The sequence below is a fragment of the Danio rerio genome, chromosome 4 (genome assembly GCF_052040795.2).
Source record: "Danio rerio strain M-AB ecotype USA chromosome 4, GRCz13ab, whole genome shotgun sequence".
Lineage (NCBI taxonomy): Eukaryota > Metazoa > Chordata > Actinopteri > Cypriniformes > Danionidae > Danio > Danio rerio.
This window is the reverse complement of record NC_141024.2, coordinates 20,980,001-21,000,576: the sequence shown is the minus strand read 5'-3', so window position 1 is coordinate 21,000,576 and position 20,576 is coordinate 20,980,001. Positions and strand designations below refer to the sequence as shown.

Below are 20,576 nucleotides of genomic sequence, written 5' to 3'. Positions count from 1 at the left end.
TACATGCTTTTCTTGATGTAGATAAATTATAGTTACCAAACCCTAAGCCTAAATCTGGCATTTGCATGATTTAGATCACTATCTAGAGCAGATCCTTTCTAAATGCCCTTTTCTCACAAGAACTATTGGTCCATATCTGTCTGCATCTTTCCGAAAAGTAATGTCTAATATGGAGGGCAAAACCTGCCTGCATATAAACACAAGCACATCTATACATTCCTTTGATTAGTGGTTTGTGTTTGGTGAGATTTTGATAAAAAGATATCATCTCCAACTGAAACAATCAATAAAACACTAATAAAGGTTATTTATTTATATTTATCATCCGCAGGCAGGTTAATCTTGATCAAAAGTTTTGTCCAATTGAATTTAGATTAAACCAAGCATGATGGCGGTTGAGCTGCTGTATATTATTGCTTTCTTAACATCATTTATAGAGAGAGAAAACGACAGGCTGTGCATCAGACATGTATGAGCCCATGTTAATATGTATAGATCTGCAAGTATTTTTAAACTCAATATAGATCAAAACAGAAATTAACCTTGTAATACGGCAATAATTTAAACATTGTAACCCATATAAAAAGGAAATATTTCACTGTCCTCTTTCATGGACCATCTCTGACGTAAAAAATCTGTGATCAATTCTCTCTCGACCCTAGTGCTTTCCTATTTTTGTACTTACGATTTCTAGGCTTGTCGTCATCCAGTCCCTCGTCGTCATTCTCAGGGTCAATATCCTCTGCTTGCGTGATCCAGTCCAGGTAGCCCTTTAGATCCTCCTCCAGCTGCTGCTTCTCACGGAGCTTCTGAAAATCACCACGAGCTTTGGCCTTTTCTCGCTCTTTAGAGAACTCTCTGCGAAATAGAAAAAGAGAGACCTGCTTTGAATATCCATCCCATAAAACATAAGACATGTTTATATTTATTTATTAGTTATCACTTTAGTTAACACCTATTGTTAAATTATCCTATTTTAATTCTGTATGGCCACATATCATGCAGCATTAAACGGAACATAAAAATTGCTCACAATGGGATCATGAATGTGCATTTGAATAAATAGAGTTAATGCTGTTTTAAGTTGACTTCTTTTATGTTTGCGGATTTTAAGGTTATTTTTTCTAAAATTGGTTTCATTTTTGGTTTTAAATTTGTAAAAAAGAAGAGAAAAGAGGACAAATTATTCATTTTGTTGTAGGAAAAGCCAAAATGGCAATTTACATTACAAGAAAAGAAAGGATAGAGAGTGAAGTTTGTCAATATGTGGTGCAAGTTTTTAAGAGTTTAATTAAAGTGAGAATCAAGTTTGATTCTTTCAAGATTTCTTTCAAGTTTTTTATAAGAATGTGTGGATTTATAGAGATAGGTTGTGCTCTGTTAAAGATGGAGAACCATTTTTTATGAAATGGCTTGAGTAAAATGTTTCTTGTAATACTGATATTTTTATTATGGTATGAAATAAAGTAATTTAAAAAAAAATTTAAAAAAAATGTTTTCATGTTGACTTCTGGGCAAATTTGGCTATCAAATGCACACATGCGATTAGATTTATGATTTTCATCAGAAACATGTTTTGATTTAATTAAAAGAGAAAAGGAAAACAACTCTTTTTCTTGTATTCTTGAATGCACAGTATAGACAGAAAAGAAACAATATGATAACAATACTCTTTCACACACTTCCTCTGACAAATAAGACAAAAAATTTAGTAAGAAAGTGAGAAAAAAGTTGGAGAAAGAATGAATGAGTGTCCCTTACCCGCTTAACACCCCAAGAACCAAATTAAGAACAAAAAAGGAGCCAATGATGATTAAAGTGACAAAATAAAGCCATGGCCAGGAATTCCCTACAGCATCATTCACCTGGGAATGGAGGGAGGGATGGAGTATGGGAGGAGACAGGGAATACAGAGTTGAATGAATGATTAGTAAAGGTGTCCCACTTGAGTTCTCTGGGCAGTAAAACACAAACCCTCTCTGTCTGTCTCTACCCCAGTGCTTTGAGAAAAGAAACGTTGGATGGTTGAGTTCACTCAAACACACACAAACACGCATTTAGCACACAATGCTTACCCGCTCAACACACCCAGAACCAGATTAAGAACGAAAAAGGATCCAAAGATGACCAGACTGACAAAATAGACCCATGGAAGCTCATAACCCATGGCATCCTGCATCTGAGACGAGGAGGGGACAGTTAGAAAAAAAGAGAGAAGAGCAAAGAGGAGAGGAAGACAGTGAGCGGAAACGAGTGCAGTGTCCATCAGAGCCCCAGAACATCAAGAAAAACCACAAAGCATAGAGCATCTTCAACGGAGAGAGAGAGAGAGAGAGAGACAGAGAGATAGAGAGACAAGTCCAGCTGAGTCTGTTTAACTGCCTTAAAAGATGTCATCAGTAAAAGCGTCAGTCACTTTAAGTATTTAGAGGAGTGCAGAAGACTGAGATACAGTAAAGATGTGCTGTGGAGATCAGCAGAGATCTAATCACTCACACAGCGCCCAACGGGACTTTTCCTGTTAGCGAGTCTCAAATTTTTATAAGCATGAATATAAGCAAGTATTTTTATAAGCAAGTATTTTCAGTGGACTTACTAAAGAAGAATGTGAAATATTATTAAATCAATTTAACTGTATTAAATTATAAAATGTATTTGCCACCATTATTTATATTTTATATTGATGTTAAGTTTGTTGTTATGCACACAAAAAATACATCTTTTATTTTTCTTACAAAATTCTAGAACGGTCATCTTTGTTGAGCCTCAACAAACACAAATCATAATACAACAAAAATCATGTACATTTAAATTCTAAAAACAGTACAATGTGTTCTTTTACACTTTTGTTTTCTATAAAATAATGATTATTCATTCATTTTTCTTCGGCTTGATCCCTTTATTCATTAAGGTCACCACAGCTGAATGAACCGCCAACTTATCCAGCATATATTTTACACAGCGGATGCCCTTCTAGCTGCAACCCAGAACTGGGAAATAAAATAATGATTATAATAATTTTTTATAATTATTATACAAGACATCCACTACAATGTCATTCAGTGTAACAATTGTTTATAAATCAATATTTAGAGTATTTCAACCAAGAATAATTTGATGACATCTTTAAATTCTCTATTAAAAAAAATCACAGTGCACCCTCACATCCCGACATCCTTCAAACTACTGGGTTGTTACCTTTTGGTTTTAATCATTTAAAATAATATCACTAATTCTTTTAGATATTTTCAGGGATTCTGTAGGTTTTACCAAGTCAAATTTACGACTTTTTAAGACTATGAAGAATAAAATTTCAGACTTTCAGGCTAAAGATGTTTCTATCACCCAGCAGAAAAAAATAGTTGGCCCATTAAAAAAAAAATTATAATTCTAATTATTTATTTCTTAGCCACATATTTTTAATAATGTGTCAAAACAAGCAGACCCTAGTTGTATACATACATTTTTTAAACATATCATAAAAACCTTTTAAAAACTAAAATTAAGACCTGTTTAAAATGATTTAAGACCTACAAGACAATATTGCAGTGAATTTAAGACTTTTTAAGGCCTAAAATTTTGTTTTCAAAATTTAAGGCATTTTTATATTTTTCAAGACCCCACGGACACCCTGATTTTAAAGAGCACAGGTCAAAATGAGTTTGTTTCATTTTTACATAAATATATCTGTTACACTGATGATGCAGAAATATTATTTCACTAAAATTTAGACTTTTTTTTCTCCACAAAATTTATTTGCAAAACACTGACAACTTGCATTTACTTTCTTTGTATAGAAAATCACTTTAGTTAGTTTAAATTGATGCAGACAAAAAATGGGACCTCTCGTCTTTGACCCATATATATGAAAGGAAGAAAGTGTTCAGGATTCCTAATGGATTTTTTATTATAATTTGGATCTAAGAATGAAGCAGGACCCATTAAATAAGAGGAATTCATGCAAATGGTTTAGCTACTCCGATTTGACACTCACTGTTGTACTGGATCATGTCCAATCAACCTGTTTCATAATAACGTCTAGTCATAATGTAAACTGCATGGGAAGCTTTTACAATCCCCAAAAAAATGTCTTCACTGGAAGCTCACAATCTTAAGAGTCTTATTAACAATTAAATCCTCAAGAATACAGTTTTTTGTAAAATCCTACAAGATAATTTTTATTAGGATTACAATTTGGTTTTGTTCCGGTCTGGCTTTTGTTCCAGTTTGTATTGATGCTCATCTTTAGAAATGCAGTTGACTATGACTGTGCTTGTATACCTGGTGTTTTCATCAATATAATTACAGGCGTCCACTTTGGACCTCTTCCAGAGGTACTTAACTAGCAGAGTTGTACCAAAAATTTATTGTAGTCAATTTCAGAGTTGCCATCCAAACACTATTTATTCATTTTTCAGTTTTCTCATAACCTGTTCAAATTATTGTTGTTTTTTTCATTTATTGGTAATTGCTCTCATTTAGAGCATGACGAAAAAAACAGGAAAGGGTCTTAACAAAACCAAAACACAAGAGATGCAGTTAATGCTTGCTAATATTATCATCTCGGATATAATATAATTACATTCTAAAAGTAATACTCAACTGACTACTGGCTGAGATGTAGTTGTAAAGTTACTATATATTATATTAAACCAAATGTCTAAAAGGGACCATCAAAAACGAAGTGCTACCTTTCTCCCTAACTGGGAAAGACCAGTAGGTGTCCTTTAGGATATAAACTAAGGAGTGTGATTTATTGATAATTCTGTCTTATACATATGTCTCAGTAAAGTAGATGTTCGAGCCTCTCTATACTGGACTGTGTAGTGTGCCGATACTGGAGCAGACTCACCCAGTACAGGACATCAGTCCAGCCCTCCATCGTGATGCACTGAAACACAGTCAGCATGGCAAATGCAAAGTTATCAAAGTTCGTGATTCCATCATTTGGGCCCTCCCATCCCATCATGCACTGCGTTATGTTGGGCGGAGAGCAGTGTCTTCCATGGGCGGAGCTTGGAGCGCAGGGGGCCGGCTTCTCTTCAGCTATATGACCTAAAAGTAAACAGTTGATCTGGGTAAACACCAGGGTCAATGACTAGTTCAAGGGAGAAGCAAAAGCTGAAGTCCTGACCTTTGTGTCCATCTTTATAGAAGAAACAGGTTCTATGCATCTTGCCCATGAAGAGCTCGAGGCCGATGATGGCATAAATGATGATGACGAACAGAACGAGCAGAGCGATGTGAAGGAGGGGAACCATGGCTTTAATGATGGAGTTCAGCACCACCTGTAAACCTGCAAGCAGACAGGAAACAAAGCTAAAAACACAGAAGAGAAGGATTTCTCTCTGGGGATTTTGGGAATGAAGGATTTATTATTAACATATTGTATATTATCAGCAGGCCCACTCGCAAAAATCTGCAAAAAACTGTTCTGCTAATTGTTGACCTTTAATATATAAGAAAACATATATGAAGAGTTCAGATGCAAAAACATTTGCTTTTTTCTCAGGCTCCTATGTCTTGATTCAGTAATTTTACTTTTTTATGGCAAAGAATAGGTTATTTTCATTGATTTTAACATAAAATAAACATGACAGGCAAAGAAAAATGCTTATTCTAGATGCCACTTAGAGGTTATATATATATATATATATATATATATATATATATATATATATATATATATATATATATATATATATATATATATATATATATATATTGTTATATTATTGAGAAACATGTAAATGGTTAGATGTTAAGATGATTTGCGTACAATATTACTTATTTTTTGTTTTTTTAGTGGATGTATTAAATGAAAGATCTACTGTATCTTTGTTTACTAAACAAATGGTTCTAATTGATTGCATTTTAAAACTTGAATTTAAAAAATGTAGGTTTTTTATTTTAATTTTAAGTATTAGGTGTTCCGCTCCTGTACTCTTAAATTCTATCTGGCCCTGATGATCAGGAAGGAAATGATACTGCACTGTATAGTCAGATGACCTGGACCAACTGTGAAGCCAAAACAGCGTACAATAGATTAGAGTGTATAGTTTAATAGTCTTCTTACTTGGATGTTGAAAATAATTATTTAAATGCAGATTAAAGTAACTGCTCAGAATCAAGTGTTCCAAAAAACCACATAATAATCGCATAAGTCACATTCTGGACAAAACTGCAATCAGACAGGAAATTAATCTGCCTACACAATAATAAAAAGCTGTGCCTACATCTGCTGATGACAAAGCTGATAGAGTTTTGACTTCTGAATTTCTGGGTTGTAATTACTGATTTTACAGTTTTGTAGAATCATTTCGGGTCCTCCTACATGAAGGAAATGAACATTCATCTAAATTCATGTTCTCTCAGTTTCTCAGGCCTGACTCATGGGCGACTTGCTCAACATTTATTAGATGAGTGTGCGCGTGTGTGTGTGTGTGTGTGTGTGTGTGTGTGTGTGTGTGTGTGTGTTTGCACTCACTAGGTACTCCAGACACGAGTCTTAGAGGTCTCAACACTCTGAAGGCTCGAAGGGCTTTTACATCAAACCCTGCAGCTTTGCCTCCCATTGAAGTACCACCATCCCCTTTAGTGGCCTGCTCTAATATTGCACTGAAGAGCCTGAAAGAGAGACGAAAAAAATTCACTGATTAACACAGATTATCAATTTACATTCCAAAAGTTTTACAATAATTATTTTATTAAGTCTTTAAATGACAGCAGCGTTGGTCATACACTGGATGCAGGGTTATGCTGCAGGTACTATTTATTACTTTTTAATTTTTAATTATGTATAATTACAGGGCGAGACAGTGGCTCAATTACTAGGTTTACATAGACATCAGTTATCAAATTATTTGCCTTAATCTAATTAAGACAATAATAAGATCAAGGCGTTTACATGGGTTGCTTTTTGAATGTTTCTGTCATGATCACGTTTTACATGTTATAGCACATACTTAGATTAACGTCATTGCGTCACCACGCTATCCGCATTTCCTCCGAAGTTTCATATAATTTCGGGTGGTTCATTATTATTTTTCAATATTATTGCACTTCAATAATGCGACTAAAATCGGCATACTCAACATGTCTTAATTCGATTTCTCTTTAGTTTGATTTCTCTTTAGTTCGACCTTAATCTGATTAAATTAATCAAAAATCGCTGTTTATATAGTCGACTCTTAATCAGAGTATTTTCTTAATCACATTAAAATCGAATTATTAGTGTCCATGTAAACATAGTCAATGATTAGCACTGTCACCTCACAGCAAGAAGGTTGCTGGTTTGAGTCCTGGCTTAGCCATTTGCCATTTCTGAGTGGAGTTTGCATGTTCTTCCCGTGTTCAAGTGGGTTTCCTCTGGGTGCTCCGGTTTCCCCCACAGTCCAAATACATGCGGTATAGATGAATTGAATAAACTAAATTGGCCATAATGCATGTGTGGTATGTGAGAGTGTATGGATGTTTCCCAGTACTGCGTTGCAGCTGGAAGGGCATCCGCTGTGTAAAACATATGCTAGATAAGTTAGTGATACATTTAATTGTGACAACCTCTGATGAATAAATGGACTATGCCAAAGGAAATTGAATAGATGTATAATTACTTGTATTTAAAAGTTGAAATTGCATTGTCATTACCCTTTTAAACACTATTAAAAAATAAATGCAATCAATTTTACACATAAAACTATATTAGAGCATTTTTATAAAGATGAGACACTGAGCCTAGAGCATAAAACTATTACATTTAGAGCAGACAGCCAGACCATACATGTGATTTATATTTAGAAGAAAAAACCTTCAGTTTTTTAACAAGACCTTGAAATATACTGCATGTTTTGATAAGAGTCAAAATATTTAGTTTTCAAGGAAGGACTATGCTTGGAAATGGCCATGACGTCAAATAGGGGGAGAGAAAAACATAATAAAACAAGATAAAAAATGAACAAATAAATTAATTAAAATATTAGTTATAAGTATAAAAAATATATATCTTTACAAGTATTTAAAAAAATTATTTGACAATTGTTTTAGCAACTCTTTTCTGTGAAAGTGTATTTATTATATTTTGTTTTAAAAGAAACAGAAAAGAAACGGAAGGAAAAGAAACTTTGGCAGTTAGTTCAAATAAACAAACTTATTTTTATGTTTATTTGTTTGTTGTTTTAAGAATTTCTTAAAACACTCCATGTAAAATGTCTTTTTAAAACATTATGTTTTTAAAATACAATATGATAATAAAATAAGAGAAGATAAAAAGAAGATCATCTTATCAAGTGTAATATTTATGGAAGTGTATTTATTATGTTATATTTGACACTTTAGATCATAGGTCTTAAACTCAATTCCTGGAGGGCTACAGCTCTGCACAGTTTTGCTCCAATCCTGGTCAAACACAACTGATTTAACTAATGTAGGTGCCCAAGACTCTTTTGAACACCTTGATTATATGGATCAGCTGTGTTTGATTGGAGTTGGAGCAAAACTGTGCAGAGCTGCAGCCCTCCAGCAATTTGAGAGTTTTTTGAGAGTTTGAGTTTGAGACCTATGATTTAGATGCAGCTTTTGACGCACCACCGTCACCTTCTGTGATAAGCGAAACTGCACATGAGAGTGAACTGCATATAGCGTACATGGCAGGGGTTACCGGAGTTTACACAGGGATCTTGCACTCACCCTACGACCACGATGATGAAATCCAACAAGTTCCAGCCATTCCGCAGGTATGCATTAGGGTGACACAGCAGCCCATAAGCAATAACTTTCAGAAAGGCTTCCACCGTAAAAATGATCAGAAAGAGATACTCCACCCGTTCCTAGACAGACGAAACAGACAGAAAGAGGATATTACTTCTCTAATTGCATCAGCTTTAATATCTTTAAACGTAAAGCCACTCCAATCTCTAAAGTGACATCAGAAAATGTTCTGAGCCATTTGTCTGGATGACATTTTATTACAGATCAGGCCTATCAGAGGAGAACAGATATCTCACACACACAAACACACTGAAAGTCTTTGCACCGGAGAGACTGTGTTCTACTGGATTATAGAGCAGAAATGCTGCGTCTGTAAATGCCAGATGAATTTCAAAGTCTTTGCTGACTGTCTACTAACTTTCCTGTGAGGATCAAAACACAGACATCCATCTCTGAGGATGTGTCTACAGCTACAGGACACCGGCCAAACCAATTTCAGATCAATTTTTTTTTTTATCTCAGCTGAGCTTGTCAAAAAAATGCTATTAAATAATTCTCATTCGATATCAATATCAAACACTGGAAAAAAATAAATAAATAAAAACATAATATTGTGGCATATTAAATCAATAAATAGGCATGGTGGCTTTAAAATTATAGATCAACTAAAAGGTAAAATGACAGTAAATGAACATTTTTTACAACAGTACAACTACTACTGAAAATAGCATTGGTTACATTTATTCCTACAGCTTCTTATATTGTGTGTGACTGAGTATGTTACTACCGACAAATGACTTAAAAATAAGCAAAGAACTGAACTGTTTATTTACAAAGAGGCTCTTAAAAATTCAGTGGGAAACAAACATGTCAGGTTCTACAAGCACGATGTATTTCAAATTATATGCTTCAAAATAAAATCCATATAAATGCTTCACAGAATGGAGAACATTAGCTCAAAAATGACCATATTGTCTGAGAGTTTTATCACACCCACAATAATGTTACAGCAATTTTCTTTGCAGGATATTGAATTTAACACTGTGATAAGCATTAGTTTTAAAGAACTAGCCACTTTAGCTTTTCAATAAAATTCACTGCAGAGCTGCAATCAAAAGGAAATTGCTTAATTCAGAGAGGTACAAAATGTTTCATGACAGAGACACTGGTACATGAAGCCAAATGTTGCTTAAAATTAAACTGCATTAGTCTATCATATTTTAGCAAAAAAACTAGCACATTACTATTTATTTAAAAAAAAGACAATTGGTCAGAGTAACATTTGCTGTGACTGAAAATCAGTGTCATTTGCATTCACTGCAGCAAATAACATTTTTGCAATCATTGCAAAAACATGCTTGAAATTACAACATTTATCACCAAAAGTTAACAGATTATAACAATATTTATTATAATAATTGAATATTATTTTAATTAATTTGATCTTTCAAAATTATTTTGCATTCAACAATAACAAAAAACCCTTCTGCACAGGTATTTGAAAAGAAACTTTTGGGCAAGTAAATATTGATAGAAATTTATTTTTAGGTAGAATCGAGAATTTAACAGAAAGAGATTGATATTTAGTTTGTGCGGAATCACACTACAAATCAAGTAGCTTCAAAAACGAGGTTAAATGATGCTGTTATCACCTACTTTACTGTAGACTAAACTCTGAAATCTGGAATCAATCCGAGCCTCTTAAATTAATTAAGCTCAATTACTGACAAGAGCTCTTGGTCATCAGCGCAATCAACACCACTGCAATCCTATACACACAGACACACATACACACACACACACACACACACAAACACACACACACAGCAAGAGAAGAGGCAAAACATATTCACAGATTTCACACAATTCCATTCGCATTGACAGATGCATCTGTTATATTTTTCTTAATCTAAAATCTATGTTAAGTCCTGTTCTCTTTATTTGCTTGGATATGATTGTATAATACAGTCGGAACACATGGAGTTCAGTGGTCTCCGGCTGCTGATCTGCTGTGTATGTGTGGATGTAAGAGGTCAGAGGTTGTGGGAGCTGCTCTGAGACAGTCTCGTCCCCTGAGAACCGCTTGGGTTTACAGAACAAAACAAGAGCTCCAGCACTGCTCACTGAGAGAGACGGAAATATTCCCATGGCTCGGTCTGTCAACGGTCACTCTTACAAAACACATTAAATGCAGGGATGGTCAACCTGCTCTCAGCAGTTCACTGATCTTCCCAAGCCATTGGGTCTCCCAGTCTACAAAACCTGACAGAATCCTGCACTTCAGCAAAGACGGGCTCAGAAACAGGTCCACTGATCATAGTTGATGGCGTATTCAAACTAAAATAACAAATGTGTGTGACTTACACATGAATAAAATGTCTATGGGGAACTGTTTCACCCTCATGCAAAACTCAAACTCAACACCTGAATTCCAACTGGAATGAATAGACTTTGCAACAAAAATCAGCCTAGCAATAATAAATGTAATCTTATCCAGTATTAAGGTATTTAGTATTCCATTCTGTTTTCATTAAGCTGACAGAAATGTTAGATTAAGTATGCCTTTTTATCATTTAGGATCAGAAACATGCATGCAAAGTTTTGACACACAGATAAATTTGACTTCTGATTTTATGGCCTAAGGCAGCTGCACATGACCAAAAACTGTCCTACATCCTTACTGTATGTCAATTGCTCTATAATGGTATTTTAATTTACATTTATGCATTACTCTATAATTATAAATGCATCAGTGGAGAAAACAATATGTATAATTTCAAACATACACTGCAAAAATGCTTGTTTTTAGCATTTTTTTAGCAGTTTTAGCAGGTCTCGTTTCTACTCCAAATATCTAAAATGTGTCCACAAATGGGCTAATTTTTTTCCGGAAGCTTCTATTGACATGCTATATCTATCTGAATTGTGGAAAACCCCATCAGTGATAAAATTTTATTTTGGGTTACAATGTTTTCCATGTTTAAAATAGTACATAATTAAGCACACATGCTTTAAAAAACTTTTTTCCAAATGTTACATAATGGAAGTATAAATGACATAATAGTGTTAGTACATGCTTGATTATCTATAGGGATTCTCTTACATGTTGATTGGATGATTGGTGCGATAATGATGAATTAAGGTGTTAACTATCTGTGCATGCTCCTCCCAAATCTTTTTTATAGAACATCACTATTATACCTCTTTTTGAAACTAAGTTACTATAATGACAACATTCCCAAAATCAGTGTGCAAAAGCACTTTTACGTTTTAGGATCAGGGGGTTGAAGACAATACATCAGCAGAAAAAGCCTGATTAATTCTAAGTGTAAGAGGGTGAAAAAACACCTTGAAATTTTTTAATTATAGCTGTTTTCAGCACACACAAAAAACATTATGTATATCTCAGTGGACAAAAAGAAATTCAACAACTAAATGCAAAAAATATTATATAAACAAACAATAACTTTTAAACAAAGTACTCGCTGAAGGACTGTAACACTCTCTCAAACTACTTAGAACTATCTTATTTGTGATCAGTGCATCAGCCAATATCCCACACAATCATCTTATACTAATCTCTTTGTGTACTGTACATCTGTGAGAACAATGAAGCTACAGAGTTTGTTTGTGTCTTACGCAATGCTTTATACTACTTCACCATTATGAGTTTACACAGCACATCATTCAGCAATACTGAAAGACAGAGAGAGAACAAGAAAGACAGAGAGAGTGCGAGTGAGAGAGCGATTTACAGGGCTACTCACTCATGCCCATAATTGCAGCAATAGCACATTTAAAAAGGTCAATTTAAGCCTGGAGTAGCGTAAGATATCCATGTGAGTGAGAATGTATTATTAAGACTCTTAGAAGGCGAGACGTGTTAGTTTTCCTTTGAACCAGCTGGCACGGAGACAGACACACACACATACACACACAGACATCTGGTGCAGTGCATCCCTGCACCCTCAGGTTCTGCCTCTCATTCATCCAAGACCTGCTGACTCTCTCAGACCTGTACTGGACACGCACACACACACACACACACACACACACACACACACACACACACACACACACACACACACACACACACACACACACACACACACACACACACACACACACACACATTGATCAAATATGCATGTTTACAACTGTCTAGAGCAGCTTAACCCTTATAACACATTCAGGTCTATTTCGACCTGGAAGAGGTATTTCAAATATATATAATTTGAAAATTATTGAGAAATTATATATCGCAGGGTGTCAAACTCAGTTTGCAGAGTTTATTTCCAACCCTGCTTCAACACACCTACTTGTAAATTTTAAACAAGCCTAAAGGACTCAGTTTGATCATTATTTACGGTGCTGTGACCCTCCAGGAACTGAGTTTTACTTCTATGATTTACTGCACAGAACATTCAAAAGTAAATAAACAAACAGTATAAATGCATGTTTCATCAAAGCCTTTCCATTGACTAAAGTTTTAACTGTAAAAAAATTTAATTGTTGTACGAGAAATGCAAAGTTTCTTTAGGTGTAAAAAACTTTACAAACTAACATTCTGTAAACATATTGAAGATAATGCAAAAATATAGCTAGTTCATCACCATGTCCCTTTAGGATAATTATGGTTAGCATAATTGCTTTTACATTAAGAATTAAAATCTGGTCAAAATCTTCTGACACCAATTTTTTTCATTACTGTCATCATATGCCATTAGGCTTGTGTGTTGGAATCAAACCAAGTGTGGCTCACAAATCCTAAAATGAAGCCAAAATATTTTGAGGAGCCCCTGGTAGCTGGCTAAAGCAAAGGTATTAACTACTGCCCTTCCAAGGTTATTATAGTTAATGAAGACGAATAATAAAATGAAAACTAGGATTAAAAACCATTTTTGTTAACTGAAATAAAAATAAAAACGAGAGTTTTTCGAAAAACTAGAACTAACTGAAACTATTTTGTGTAGATACAAAACAAACTAAAAGCAAATTAAATTATAGCAAAAACATCCTTCGTTTTCGTCTTTGTAAATGTATTTAATACAAACTGTAAGTCATTTAGAAGTAAATATATTTACTTCGCGCTGCCAGTTTTATGACAGGTGTTTGAGCCATACAGCATCTCAGATAATCCTGATGCCATTGGCCAGATCAAGCCATTCCTTCTCCAGCCATTCTCGCTGAGCTAACTGTACATGACAAAAACAATGGCTGTACATGACAGCAAATCCTGAAATGAATCCTTCATTTTAACCAGATCTTCAAAGTGAACCGGTTGAACTACTTCACCAAATTGAACTGAATCATTTGAAATGATCTGCTTTGGTTATACAATATTTATTCTGATGATTTTTAATCTTGCACCAAACAAATTTCATAATTTACAACAAAAAAAAACAACAACAAACAAAAAGCTAAATTTAATATTGAAATTAATAAAAACCAGAAGAAAAAGAAAATTCAAAACATAAAAATGAATAAAACTATTAAATCTCCCTCTAAAAACTAATTAAAACTAACTGAACTTGAAAACAAAAAGTTAAAAACTAAAACTAATGAAAAGTGCAAAATTATTATAATCTTGCTGCCCTTTACATCAATGGAATACAAACAAACGAAAGAATAAATGAATAAATGAATGAAAGAATGAATGAATGAATGAATGAAAATTAATGAATGAAGTGAATGTCTCTTTTTTGTTATTATGATGCTAAATAAATAGGGTATCGTCTTTTGATTTAGGCTCCAAATGCAAAAGATGACAGCGGACAGATTAGGATTGTATGGCTTATTTTTTCTACAGTGGAAGAAAGTGGAGATACGTTATACTTTTTTTCACAGCCTATGGATAAAAAACATGCACACATTTGAAAATGTTGGACGGAAATATTAACTTTATGGAACTGTCATGTTTTTTTTTTATCCTGTTTGAAGCTTGTAAGCCATAGGCACTTTATGAAATGCTACTGTATACAAAACTGTCTAAGAATATAGGATAAGGATATATATATATATATATATATATATATATATATATATATATATATATATATATATATATATATATATATACATATTGTGTACCATTGGGAGAAAAAAGCATATGGTTAAGCAGAATAAAAAAATTTTATTTCTTTTTTAACCCTCATCTGCATTCAGGCATGAAAATAAAGTGAATGAACTAATCGCACCACATTTTGTAACTCATCCTTTTCTTTTTCCACTCTGTAATGTGCTGAACGATAATACAGAATAATAAAATAGCTGAAAGAAAACATGATAAAAGAATCAACGAAAGAGCCGAGAATCAAAAATGAGGAGTCAATGAGAGGAGGAGTGGAGAGATGGAAGGATGGAGACAGGAGAGGTGAGCTGTGCGGCTCTCACTGGATGACAGTCACGATAATTCAATTTTCTGTGATGGGTGCACAAACGGGGCCGCGAGCCAATCAAATTACAGCGAACTGCTCAGGGGACAGAACCTCTCGATCTCTGTGACCTTACCTTTATGCCCAGTCTGTCTGTATCCAAGGTAACAGGATTTGCGGTCAGCAGATGCCATGTCAGACACACCTACCCACTTACAAGTCATTTCTGACAGACACATGATGTCACAAGGCAACATAATGTTGCTTAGCTAGGGACATGGCAGCCTATAGAAATTGTACTTTTTACCACCCACAGAATGGACAGAAAAAAAGTGGACAATGTAAAGGGGAGTATTAAAAGGTTGCAAAAAAAATTCTAACTTAAAGGTCTCCTGAAGTACCTTGACATCCTTTGTTCAATGTGTGACGTAATTCAACTGAAAAATGAAGATGGGCAAGGCATATAGCTCCTCCCCTTTTTATAAATAGCCAGTAGTGTTTAGTTTACATCACAGCTCAGCCAGTCGTTGAGCTAAAGCATCTGCTTCTCCTGACAGTCTTTAATAGCAAAGCAGAGCCTGTCTTAACTATTTCTCCACAAAAAAAATACAGCATTCAGCATAGATTTGAAATGAGTCCAATATGTCTTGTCAATATATGATCCGCTTTGTTGTGTCATGTCTTTGTATCATAGCAGACCACAGGTTTGTGTCTGTTGCTGGTTGCGTTCAGTTTAAGTAACAATTCTCACCATTAACTAGTGGCTTCTTACATGCCAATGATTGCCAGGATATTGGATGTTTATTAGTACTTGTAAAATTCATATTCTACTAATCTTATTCTATGTCCTCAAGCCTATCTAATACCTAAAACTAACTTACTACCTTAACAGCTTTAAATAAGCAGCAAATCAGGAGTTTATTGAGGTAAAAGTCCTCATAATTAATGGTTTATTAGTAGCAAGAATTGTACCTTAAAATAGCGTGACCTAGACTTGATTTTGAACATCCTAGTTTCAAAGTAAGCTTTGTATGTAATTTTAATGCATTTACAGTACACTTGCATTATAAAGATGAGTACATGAGCACACTGCTTTCGGGGTTCGTACAGTACAATAATAAATCTGGAGGTGTTCAGGTCAACACTGTGTCGACTACTGTTAATTATTTTTGCACTTTCCCTCAGTATACAGATTGAATATAAATAAGTGCCTGATTTCAGCTATGCCTTGAAGTGGACGTGACACTTTAAATACTAGAGAGCATTTGATTGTCCAGCAGATCTAATGAGATGCTATAAAGTGCACGCTGATGTCAAAAGAAAACATTTTTGCAGAGTGATAAACTGCTTGATTAAATGCTTACATCTTGTAAAAGTGAATTTTGCCCATGTATTGGAGCATACTAGTTTGTATATAACCTTAAAACAAACTTTCATTTTGATCAGAGGGACTTAAAATCCCGCATAAGCACAAAGACTCAGATTTTCAAAACACATGCATAAACTGCTACGCCACAACTTTGGCAACAGGTTTTACATCTAGTACAATCCCTCTGAGTCTTTGTAACTGCGTGCGTCTTTATTTTGTTATAACTGTGACAAGATCTTCATTTGTTTTGGGCTCATATTCCCATGCGGCTGGAGAACCTGCAAAAAACGACATAATGAATTAGAGGTTTTAGCTGAAGTCCTGACTCAGTTTAAATATTGACTGTATGTACAGAGTTAAACACTGCTCTCGGGAGCCGTACACGTTGCAAAACCCACAGCATGCTGCTGTCAGTTTCCATGACAACCAGAGCCCATCTTGGTCTCCATGGAGACAGCTGGTGAGCAGCAGCATGGCTGCGATGGGACGCAGTACCCGCTGTGAATCCTGCGAATGCGTGTAAGTGTTTGCACGTGTGGAGCCCGGCTCATTTCTGAGGAAACCCACTCTCTTCCGTTATCTGACACCACACGCATTGCTGCAACAGGAAGTTAAACAGACCACATGTAGGCTTAATACACCTGTAGTCAACGCGCAAATTTTCTAAATATTTTACCACCTTTATTAGTTTATTATACTAGTTTTATACATATATTTCAGGCTTGACAATATCTAAATTATATTAGTATTATTTTATCCAAAAATAATAATAATATATATATATATATATATATATATATATATATATATATATATATATATATATATATATATATATATTAGAATTGTGTCCAAAAATATTTTATTAACGGGCAACTATTGATGAAAAACATCTTTTGAAAGCTGTTTGGGCAGAACTGTGTAGGTGTCGTGTGTACACAGTCATATTGGGTAGATATAAAGACAACAAGTCCACTTTGTTTTTGTTTTTTTATTGCTACGCTAATCATCCCCACAGTCGCATAGTGTTACTTCAATTATAAAAGAAGATGCCTCAATCCTGGTTCATGGTTTCTGCTACATTCGTTCTGCCGAGGCGGGGCGCCACACCAAAATTCATCCTGCCACGGCTACTTTACAGCTTCTCATTAAAAACATTCAGTCATTGTTGTTGTTGTTTTTTTAATAGCAGGTTACAATCACACCAAAACACATTAAAAGGTAAGTGAATTATAACAGCGTGAACTTGTCTGTAACCATAGTAGTGCTGTGCGTTATTTGTTTAACCCTTTAAGGTAACGTAAAGACAAACTGACTGACTGACTTACTGACTGACTGACTGACAGGTGCCCTATGCGTGAGGCCAGCAAACACGACATAGCTTTCAGTTAGGATGCACACAGTTTCCATAATTATACTTTATTCACAGATAAAGGTCTGTGATTTTGCATACAATGACTTTATCCTGCTAGAGTTTATTGCTGTTTTACTTTACTTCAGGACAGATTAATGCCGCTGTGTAGGTCTATTGGAGAAATTCATAAATATTCCTAGCAAACATAAACGTTAAAAAAACGCACACTTCAGCAGTGTTTATTTGAGTGTGCACAAGAAGATCTGCGCTTGAGCAGCTTACATTTGAGGGTGTGCAAGAAGTTTTGTGCAAGAACAAAGGAAATCTGCATGCAAGCTTGTATTCGCATGCTCGTATTACATAAATGTGATCTTGACTTGTAATACTGCACTCACGACATTTCCTTATTTGTTATTGAAATATCACAATAAGTAGTTGGTAGATTTGTGTAAAAGACCTGCCGCCAGCTGCCGCCAGCTGGAAAAAATCCTAGAGAAAACATTGTGGTTTGTGGACTTAAAGTTTTATTTTGTTTAGTAAGATAACGGATGTCTATACAGCAGTGTATAATAATGTGTATCCTGTCACATTTGCCCAGCAAAAACAGTGCAAAGCTAAATGTGTGTGTGTCTGCACGTGCATGCGAGTGATCTTTGTAACAACATTGTGTATGAATCATCATTGCAGAAAGGCTTGAATTAACTCCACAACAAACATAACAAATAATCGTTGGGAAAGGTTTTACTGTAGTAAGAGAGATCTGCTTCATTCATGTCTGTCCCTGTGCTGTTTGTCTACATGAAGGCTATGGCTCTGACACACACGTGGAAACAGTGGGTGGGGAGAACCAGCTAATTAGCATTAAATACACAGGCAAGAAAACAGCTACAATGTTATAACAGCTCAAATTTCCCAGATTTTAAAAGGCATAAATAATCTGATGGGTGTTTTGAGCTGAAACTTTACAGACACATTCTGGAGCATACCTGCAAATACTCCCTTTTTCCCGGGAGTCTCCCGTAATTCAGACCCATCTTCCGTATTATTCTGTCCCCCGGAAAACTGATTTATTTTATCTTTGCTATGATGACAGCACATAATATTTTACCAGATAGTTTTCAAGATACTAGTATTCAGATTAAAGTGCAATTCAAAGGCTTAATTAGGGTAATTAGGCAAGTCATTGTTTAACAGTTTATTCTGCAGACAATCAAAAATATGTATTGCTTAAGGGGGCTAATAATATTGACCTTAAAATATGTAAACCTGCTTTTTTTCTATCCAAAATAAAACAAGTTAGACTTTCTCCAGAAGAAAAAAATATTATAGGTAATACTGTGAAAAATTCCTTGCTCTTTTCAACATAATTTGGGGGAACGTTTATTAAAAAAAAATTCACAGGAGGGCAAATAATTTCAACTTCAACAGTAACTGTTTTGAATAAACGTGATTACAATTATGAGCAAAATATTGAAAGATAGATTATAGATTATGATTTTTACCATAATCGAGCAGCCCTACCAATAACACAATTCTTTAGTCTCTACCAAATGCATGTGATAGTAACACACAAACGGTAACCAAGGGTTGTTTTTTAGCAAATCTTCTAAGATCAGCCAAACTTCAATACCTTTTCGTAACATGCCTCCCCCACTTATAATACCATCCTATGCTTCTGGACTAAACCCAAACAAACCTAGATAAAAAAACTAAGTAAACCTGCGCTAAAACCAGATATGAAGGGAGTTCTGGCAGTGTCGTAATTTCTCCAGAAATAACATCACTGGGTCTATTCATCATCGCACTGCACCTACACCAGCAGCCCAGAGCGTGTGAGTGTGTTTTTGTGAGTGTGTGTATGAGAGAGGAATTATTTATGGTGCAGTGCTCAAACGCTATCTGTAAGTGAGTGCCAAATTCCACCCACTCTCCTACACTAATATAATAATAATAATCGACACGGGGCGGGGATCATATTTTCTCTGAGTGTGTGTATATTTAAGGAAGGGCCCTGATGGGTCTATTACTCTCAAATTCCCCCATGACGATATGTCTTATTGGCCAAAAGGGATCACTGCGCAAAGTTCGACCAATCAGAGATGAGCGACTGAGAAAAGAGGAGGAACGCTCTGTTCCGCTGCATTTTTCACACCACTTTCTAAAATTAACCACATACTCATCTGTATACCCTCCCTTTCTCTCTTTCTTTGTCTCTTTCTCTCTGTCTCAGCAGGTACCAAAAATATTCTGTCCCATAGGAACAAAATTATCTGCAGCTTCTAGTTCTTTAGCACGAGTCTGTGTATGTCTGAATGCTGGGTGGCCGTCATACCATCTCAGGTACAACCACACACACACACATATAGACACATTTTATGTAAGTTCATCTTTAGGGGAGACTTTCTGTTAGATAACTTGGCCTTTTACTTGTATATTTACTTTATATATATATATATATATTTTTTTTTAAAAACTAGATTTATATTTCTACATGATAAACTTCTGTAGTTAGTGTAATTTCACCAAGTAGGACATCTACAGTATATTAATCCTAAAACAACATTCTAATCAGCCAATCAGATTTAAGGCATAAGTTTACAGTTTATGTGTAGGCGTACAGTTAGAGTCATCTACATCATACATACATGCTTCTACATCATTGTTACCAAATATCAATTATTATTATTATTATTCAATTATTATTTTTGGGAATAATTTACAGTTAGAGCTAGGTACAGAGATAGGGGTTAGGTATGGATGACTTCCTTGTTTG

At 34.8% G+C, this 20,576-nt stretch overlaps 1 protein-coding gene across 36 annotated transcripts in view; it reads right to left on the bottom strand.

Annotated features, from left to right (window-relative positions):
• cacna1c (calcium voltage-gated channel subunit alpha1 C) overlaps positions 1 to 20,576 on the bottom strand; it is a 171,179-nt gene that overhangs the window by 39,048 nt on the left and 111,555 nt on the right. For 28 of the 36 annotated variants that reach the window (XM_087246006.1, XM_087245974.1, XM_087245982.1 and 25 more), the window contains 6 exon segments: positions 8,686 to 8,825; positions 6,488 to 6,627; positions 5,135 to 5,296; positions 4,853 to 5,055; positions 2,076 to 2,179; positions 686 to 858 (listed from right to left, as the gene is read on the bottom strand). In XM_087246006.1, the coding sequence (XP_087102132.1) occupies positions 686 to 858; positions 2,076 to 2,179; positions 4,853 to 5,055; positions 5,135 to 5,296; positions 6,488 to 6,627; positions 8,686 to 8,825 (922 nt within the window). 36 annotated transcript variants of the gene reach the window in all.